The sequence below is a fragment of the Cephus cinctus genome, unplaced genomic scaffold (assembly GCF_000341935.2).
Source record: "Cephus cinctus unplaced genomic scaffold, Ccin1 Ccin1_scaffold2910, whole genome shotgun sequence".
Classification (NCBI taxonomy): Eukaryota; Metazoa; Arthropoda; class Insecta; order Hymenoptera; family Cephidae; genus Cephus; species Cephus cinctus.
The window spans coordinates 30,514-39,095 of NW_014334414.1; the positions used below are offsets into that span (position 1 = coordinate 30,514).

At 47.8% G+C, this 8,582-nt stretch overlaps 1 protein-coding gene and 1 long non-coding RNA gene across 4 annotated transcripts in view; one reads left to right on the top strand and one right to left on the bottom strand.

Moving 5' to 3' along the window:
* The window catches only part of LOC107274361 (lysine-specific demethylase 3A), a 63,283-nt gene that overhangs the window by 25,811 nt on the left and 28,890 nt on the right, over positions 1-8,582 (bottom strand). The window contains exon 1 of one of the 3 annotated variants that reach the window (XM_015753414.2): positions 2,918-4,643. The exons of the other annotated variants lie outside the window; for them this stretch is intronic. Coding sequence (XP_015608900.1) covers positions 2,918-3,180 — 263 coding nt within the window. The 5' untranslated portion in view covers positions 3,181-4,643. Of the gene's footprint in view, positions 1-2,917; positions 4,644-8,582 lie in introns of those variants that run through there. 3 annotated transcript variants of the gene reach the window in all.
* On the top strand, positions 4,787-6,833 carry LOC112495355. The gene is made up of 2 exons (XR_003061784.1): positions 4,787-6,366; positions 6,463-6,833. It is a non-coding gene; the product is annotated as an uncharacterized LOC112495355 (long non-coding RNA).

Below are 8,582 nucleotides of genomic sequence, written 5' to 3' on the forward strand. Positions count from 1 at the left end.
GAGAGAGAGAGAGAGAGAGAGAGAGAGAGAGAGAGAGAGAGAGAGAGAGAGAGAGAGGAAGAGAATCGTGATACGGAGAATGAGGAGGAGGTACCCGCATTAAATCTGTGGCATTGCGCAAATCATTCTCCAAGGAGATGATACTTCTCTATTGACCCAGATCGGACACCATGGACCCATTCTCCGAGGATTTACACGCATTGAATCCAATGGACTCCGAAGAGCTCCGATTCTACGTGCCACGTCGACAACTGGCCTCCCAGGCCACCAGCGGACGACGTACTGCTACCAGTTACCGGAGGATATTTGCGGTAGTGATTCAGCCGACGCTGTCGAACCGCAGAACACGCAACATATAACAGTAAGCGTGCGTGTGCGTGGCGTGTGCGTGCGTCACGACTCATGAGAACCGACCGAAGAGAGAAGACAGATGGACGGTGGATACGAGTGAAAGAGACGAAAATTACAAGATGTAGAAGATGCCTAACCCAACCTCAAGTCTGGCAGATACTATACACCTTAAGAATTAGCAAGTCTTATTCAGTCTGGTTACCATCGGGCGAAGTCATGCCAGCCAATCTGCCCTGACGATTTCACCAGTAATAAACGTCCGTAAGCCAGTTGTACGTAAGCGCGAATAAACGAACCGTAAGGTCAGCGTGCAACTCGGGTTACTTTGCGACATGGCTAAAAAGTATGGCGACCTTGCTGAATGTAATTTCTCCGCGAGCCGAAGAACGAGAGTGCCGTGAAGTTGTCCGGCGAGCTGGAGTAGGCAAAGTCGCCCAGTCGCCGGGGCTGGATTTAAATGAGAATGAGGCGAAACGAAATGGAAACCGTAGCCAAGTTCCTACGCTGCTATACTCGGAATAGAATCCAAATAAAGTTTTCGTGTCGTCACCTACTCGCTACGCCATTGGCTCAACCAACTGCAGCACTGCGATACAATGCATGACTGTTATATATATATATATTGCACAGCACCGATCTTCGCGCCCGTTATTTCTCTCGTGTCGGTGACTACTTTACGGATGACCTTGAATGACCTTCGGGTTTATACGTATCAGGTTCAGCTCAGACAAAGATGCTATTTTACGTTGGTGCACGCACAGAACGTTACATTGTCGAGAAAGGAGGTAGGGGGGGGATGGCTATGCACTTTTAACAATGGGAGCAGTCTTGCGGCCTGGCTATTGTATTTGGCCTTTGTTGTAATACCGGGGGGAGGGGGGGGGAAGGACTTGGAAGGCCAGAAGATTTTTACCTGAGACACCGTTGGCCTCACGACAAAAGGGGGTAATGTGTTGAGCTTCCCAAAAATTCATTCCGCAGCATCCCCTTGCTAGGTTAGGATCGGCGAGGCGCCTGATTAGCTGCATTGTTGCAGTTTACCCGGGTTTTCGAGATCTATTGTCGGGCACCATTTTTGTTATTTGTAAGAGTAGACCCCCGTGTGGAAGACATTTTCCATAAATATATATCCCCACAAATATTCCTCGTGGCCTGTTCCTGGCCTGGCTTCTTCCTTTTTTTTTTTACGTCCCTTTAGGACACATTTGTCAAACGGACGATGCACCTTTCTATTGCCAATCGTCATTCCTCTCGCGTAGCCCAAGGTCTGGTAGAAGAACTGCACATGGATTCTTTTTTAGATTACAAATGATCCACTTATAGTGTGACGGAGGAGCTTAGATAGCATCTACGAATTGAAAACGTTATCTTCGATCGACAGAGGTGCCTATGACAACATCATTTGCTTTATTAGGAACGTACGAGCGTGCGTGAGCAGGTGATACGTCACTATGGAAAAAAAAAAAAAAAAAAGGTAGAATACAACTTAAAAGTCAATGATGTGACTAATTGCTGAAAAACAAACGATACTTAGCTGTAATTTCTCGAAATCGTTTGCGATGCATATAAATATCCTTATTCTCACTGTAGAACGCGTGATTACGTAATATTTTCTCATTCGATATGATAAAGTCTATCAATGATAATTCATTGCTCCCCAACCTCCTGTTTTATTAGGCCCGATTGCCGTACAAGCCGTGTGAGGTAGCGCGAGATTCCATGACCTTGAAACTGTAACGAGCGCGCCGGTTGCTCGGTCCCTCGTATAAATAAGCAATAAGTGTGTTCATTTAAAATTCTTTATCTCAAAGTAGCTATCCGTAAATAAGGCACTTGCGTCAGACTTTAAAAGTTGCCAGAAAATCTGTATACAGTATCTTCGTGATATCACCTCCGAGGCGACAACGGGAATACAGGTATACCCGCCGTAGTGCTTCTTGAAAGTCGCGCAATATACGCGCGATAACAATGACAAAGAGGAAGCCTCATTTTCTCGTGTCAGAGAAACGTCCCACGACGCTATCGGATAAACTCGTATGTGTCAGTTTATCAGGCTTCCCAAGAAGATTACAAGTAGGAAGCGTCATCGCGCGTTCCATGAATCGCAAGCTACTTCCATCTATCTCTTATGCTTACATTAGGAATATATAAGAGTGTATACTCGGTGCTTCTGCAATTCCTATTGCTTAGCCTATCCCACTGGATATCTCTCCGTCTATACACACAACAGCTTACGTAACGTTTGCTCGTCCTACGTGGGCGTCGCGCACGCCGGTATGAGCGAATTAGCGAGTCGCCGTCGTTGTGTACATAACGATCGAAAAACGAAGCCAGCAAGATTACACAACGATTATCGATTACTCGTTCACGCACGGATACAGTGGGTAAAAAAAAATGTGTCGACTACGATCTATTGAGGTTATGTACGGCGCGTCAAGGTTCGAGAAATTCGTGACCGTTAGAATCCCAGAGGGCGAGACCGTGCGGTTGTCATGGAGACCGAGCGCCGTGCGTTTGTCCTTTGTTTCAGGAGTAGCCTTTGAATTATTATTACTAGGGAACTTACAAAGCAAGACTCGCGGCGTTGGCCGTGTCCGGAAGGAAGCTTGTCTGCTGGGCGGAAACGTGATGATGCTGAAAGGCTGCCTGAGAGGGTGATCCTGCGTTCATCAAGTTGTAGGGCTGATAAAGGATCTGCGGCTGTGCCTGACTGGTCGCTGCAAGTAGCTGCGTCTGTCCCTGACTATGGGAATGAGGGGTTCCCTGCGTGGCCGTTTGCGGGCTGGCCGGAAGAACCGCCATTGCCGCGCCTCCTAGCACTGGTGGCATACTTCCGTGATCTCCGTGGCTTTTACCATTATTCGATCTCCGCACAGGACAAGTCGCATATCTCGCGCGGAGCTAAATGACTCGTAAACTTTCCCCGACGATCACCACGGTATGTAATTACTGATATATCGAATAAATAACGATAGCACCACCCCTTTAATACACCCCACTTGATCACTCTTCACGTACACTTTTGTGATTCCGTAAATACGAAATATCACTGATACTCTATTTCTTCTCTAGCACGACACGCATTCGTTAGGACATATGTGTAAATATCGTGTAGACTCTGAAGCACCGTTAATTTTAATTCTTTTTGTTTCCTCGCCGAAGCACCAGTCGCAGATACGCAACTGTGTTGCTAAGTTTCGTGAATGCCAGGTTAGATGGAAAATGGTCCGATGTCGTAACGAGTGAGTCGGTAACTTTGTGTCCTTTTCTTTATCTTTCCTTAAATTCGTGTTTCTTAATTTTATATATATACAGCTCTCTCTCTCTCTCTTTTCCCTTTTTAACAGCTAGCTTCACTGCTTTCTGCGCTCCACTCCTCTCATACGTAAAAAGGAGACGAGTCTCGCGCTATATCGATTCGTAGCACTGGGTAGCGCTTCCGTGAGCACACTGTGTATAGGGGGTGAAGTGTGTCTGTGTAGGTGTGTGCGTGTGATATTACTGCCGTCGCGACGTCGACGTCGACACGGAACAATGGGCAGCGGGAGCGACGTAAATGGCTGGCGCGAAGTTAGCCCGGGCCTTCACGGGGCTCTGAACTTCGCTGGGACAAAAAGTCTTGGCTTTTTGATAGAATAAACGTGATCCGTTGAATATACGATGCACGAAGTAGAACGATAATCACGGTAGCGAATAGACTGGCTGGTAAATAGTTAAAATAAAGGTAGGTGAATAGGCCTTTCACTTGGTGTAGCTTCTTCGCTTACGAGGGATCAATGCGTTCTCGAAAGACACCAGAAACAAAGATCGAATCGAATGCGAGTAGATTAACGAATGCGTTACGAAGGTCGCAGTGTTATTCACTTAATTAATCCCTTAGGCACTAGTATCGAGGATTGCGCACCGATTTTAGAATAACCACCAAATCACCTTTGATCCACGTATACACCTTTTAAGGGAAAAACAAAACTCGAGTTAATCCTCTTGACGAAACTCCTAGAAGATGAGTGGATACGAAGCAAACGACACTGTCGCGTCCGGGAACAAAAGACCTTGGCTCGAAGCGAGGGCGTCTAATCCCGAACACTTCTCACGATATAACACTCTCGATAACGGCTAGCACAAGGCTAGCAGTTCCCCTGGCGAGTAATCCGTAATTTAAATGTCGTCCGTTCGACCCCAGTCCTTGCTGAGACGCACTGTATGCCCAAGAGAATGGGCCAAAAATCCCGTTAAATGGGTCAATTAAAAAAAAAGCGTGCTCGCGCAGCTCCGCATAGATCAACCCACGTCGAAAGCCGCTACTCTACTGCGGCACTGTGGGGATCTCGGCCCCCCACCACAAGACCCTCGAGCGCGAGAGCAGATTTCCCCTCCAGTGGCCACCCTAACCCCACCACGTGAACCCCGATTCCCCTCCTCCCACGATATATATCCATTTCTCCTCTCGCACTCTCCATCTCGCTCCACGCTCAGCCCTATCACTATAGCTACGGGCAAGTCGCTCTTTTTAGGACTTGCCATCTTTCTCTTTCTCTCTAAAGTTCGCCCAGCGAGCGCAGCGATCCCCACTGGTGTCGGTGTGACCGAAGGCGAGCGACCGAACGACCGGCCAACTCAAGCACGTCGCCGTAAAAAAAAATACTCCGCGTGCATGCGCCCCTCGTGGTAGCTCTCCGTGTGCCTCGAAGAGTATTTCGTGAGAGAGTGCGCTCCGTCCGACGTGCGTGCAAGACAAAGAAGAAGAACAAGAGGAATGGCACGACCCGAATGTCCTTGCTCCTGCGAAATGTCTAAAGGACTCACCAGCGCCACTCTTTCTTTTTCTTTCCAGTATATGCATTTACAACCGTTGCGTAAAGCGAAATCGTGTTCGGCCATCGGCGTTCACTCCGCGTCCGTAAAGTAATGCACGGAGTGAACTGGTCTAGTACAACAAACTATAGATATACCCGTACACTCTTCTCACGGTACAAGCTGTGCCAGGCGTCGTCTAGGAATGCTTACGTTTCTACACGTCGAATCTATCGATGCCTCCCGATCATACGTGTCATTTCACGGATACTCCAGACCAATGACTAACATTCGTATACCTGTTAGTCACTGAACGAAAGGCAAAACTAGTTAGCAGTACCTAGCGCGCGTCCCAGGCATTCGGTAATATGCCTCGTGCAATGGGAAATCGATGACGGACTATAGGTCGCCGACAAATCCGCAGTAGTTCCCGGTACTACTTCTACATTACACTAACCACCTACAGCAGTCCTCCCCGCGCATAACTCTCTAATATGGTATGGAATTAGGTGCTTAGGCTGTACGACGTGAGTCAACGTGCTTCCTGCCTAGCAACCGTAACTCGTCGTCACAGTGGCCGATCTTCGGGGCCCGTAGCTACACATACGATGCACCGAGTCCCGCCTTCGGAGACTCCGCATGCGAAGGAAGCCTGCTGTCTGGTTTATGTAACGCACGCCCGAAGAGCGGCATAATGCGTTTCGAGTGTCTGTCTCCCGCATTCCCAGCGCAGCTGCCCTCGGTGCGTGCATGGGTTGCGCCGTATCGCGTGTGCGTAAGGAGAGGAGGTGGCGGGGGGTTCTCGGTGCATGCGTGCCTCGTAAAGTGATTCTTAGTGTGCGCGAGTATACGTGGTTTGCGTGTTTATATTTATGCTGCGCTATGTATACACACGGAGGACTATGTGCCACGTTGCAGTCACTGCGCTCTGACGACTTCCACGTTAAGCTACAGTATTACCGTCTGTCTTGTATAGGGGCACCACTAGCGTGTCACGGCGATTGCGCGTTCAAGGACAAGTGCGTTATATATTAATTTCTTCATGTTTCGCGTGATCCCTTTTTTTTTTTTTTATTTACAAGAAACGCGATTAACGGACTATTATAAGAGCATCACAGAGAACATTTACCGAGATGACGATCCAGATCAAATTTCCTAAGAAGATTACCAAGGTCTGGCAAATCCTTTGTCTCGTGGCAAAATGGCCGACCGGCGTTATAGGTAAGAGTTAGTCGTGTATGTTTGCATTAAGTACACAGATATATGCATACGTGCAATTTGTCATATTGAATTATGTTCGGTGCTATTTTTTTATAGGCTTTGACATCGACCTTGAGCAAGAAATCCCTAGTCAGGCATAGAGCAATGGCGTCGGTCCCGTGGCAGGACTACGTATTAAAGGCTCTTTTGTTTTCGAAACTTCTGAACACGAATACGATATTGAACGCTGCTGTGGGTTTCCTGCCGAGTGTACGACCTCGACTCCTTACAGACGCATATACACGTGTACCAGGAACATGGATTTAGCTCGTGCAGATGTCGTGCAGTACAAATCAGCCAATGGAGATGAATAAAGCGGCGACGAAAAAGGTGAACGTAAAGCAATGTAATCGCGACTACATAGGAATTGAGTCTAAAGGCGTATGTGGAAAAAATTTAGAAATACAAAATAACGGTCCCTATATAAAGCTATATATACATATTACCCATGAGGATGGTTCACCGTGTCCCCCGTGTAGAAATGTGTTTGCGCCAGCATCTATTGATTATATCAAGCGTCAACCCCTCCGCATAAATCCCAGGAACGGCAGTGCCTAACCCTCAAAGGGAAAACGCGTTCGACTACCCCTAGCCAGAGAGAGCCGACACGAGAGCGGCCACGTACAAAGAGGAAGAAGAAGACGAAGAGGAAGGGACGAAAGTTCCTAGGAAGTGGAACGGTCTGGCGCATACCAGAAGTTTAGCCCATTTGGACCCATAGCGAGAAATCACCCCCACGTACTATTTCACCCTCGTCCCTCTTAGCTACCCCCCATCCACGGAAGCCTCCTTTCCCATTCCCCCCTCTGCCCCCCCCCCGGCCCTGCCTCCTCAATAGCGACTCTGGTTGTCGACTCTGCCCGACTTCGCCATCTTATTGGATTTAGTAGCTCAATTCCCAGCGTCAGCTTTGTGCTCAGCTCGTTTCCTTTCTTCAAACCGTGACTTGGTTATCGGTACCTGAATCAGGACGGCGATTAAGGAAGAGAAGATACTGGAGGGGGAAAGTTGAAGGAGGAGCGTTCCTCGAACTTCAATTGGAATATCAAACAATGCACACGTGTATCCATACAAAAATACGTATGTGTATATATATATATATATATATATATATATATATATATATATATATATATATATATGTATACTTGATGGGGTCGCGACACGCTCCCGAGCACGATGCCGAATTCCAAACCTTGAAAGTCACAATTCTCCGTGACTCGTCGGCTTAACCGATGATCTCCCAAGGCCACGCTTCTACCGAAAGTCTTCTTTGATCCCCTAGCGACAGCCGTATCTAAGCTAGATACTCCGTCGCAGTCCCACCGATCGCGCAATCGTTACGAAGAATTATTAACACAACCGCATCTATGCGCGAACAGGGAAAACCAAAGACATTGCCATTAGAATGGAACTCTGTGACTGTTACGCGCAAACGGAATTCCTAATACTCATTCATCGCCATTCTCATTGCGTAACCCTGACAAGTCGAGCTATTCTAGATTGTGTATATAGCAGCGATCCAACGAGCCGTATCAAAGGCATAAAGAAAGAGTCATGACTAACAGTAATCCATATAGCACAGATATAGAGCGAAGCCAGAAAGAAAGGGCAAGGGAATTAAATAAAATTCATATATATATACATATATATATATATATATATATATAATTGTACACGATGTCGTGTGAGCAGGAAACACGTACTCGGTAACAAATAGTAATAATAAAAGAGGCTCGTTTGCCTGGCTGGTCCGAGAACCATACGCCATACCAAGCAACAATACACGAGTGACTCGGCTTCACCCTCGTATCTCTCGGTGGGTGTCTCGCGTGTGTTTCACATGTGAGTTCGGTATTCCTATATACGGCCGACGACTATGCATACGTGGAAGAGTCGGTTGCACATAGAGAAAACGTGTGGGGACGAACCGGCTCGCCCCGTAGCCGCTATAATAACCGCTCGAGCCAGCGAGTTGTAACGTTCGCGGCGGTACGAGGTCACGTGGCGACGGCGGCCATCTTGCAAATAACGATCCGTGCATCTGGCCTGGCGCACGGTGCGCACCCGTGTTTGCGATACTCTGACTTGCATGCTCGTTCGTGCACGGCCGCTGACCTCGTCGCTCCTCCGCTGCGACAGAACTGTGTTTTTATGAGGATTGAGAGTCCTCCTCC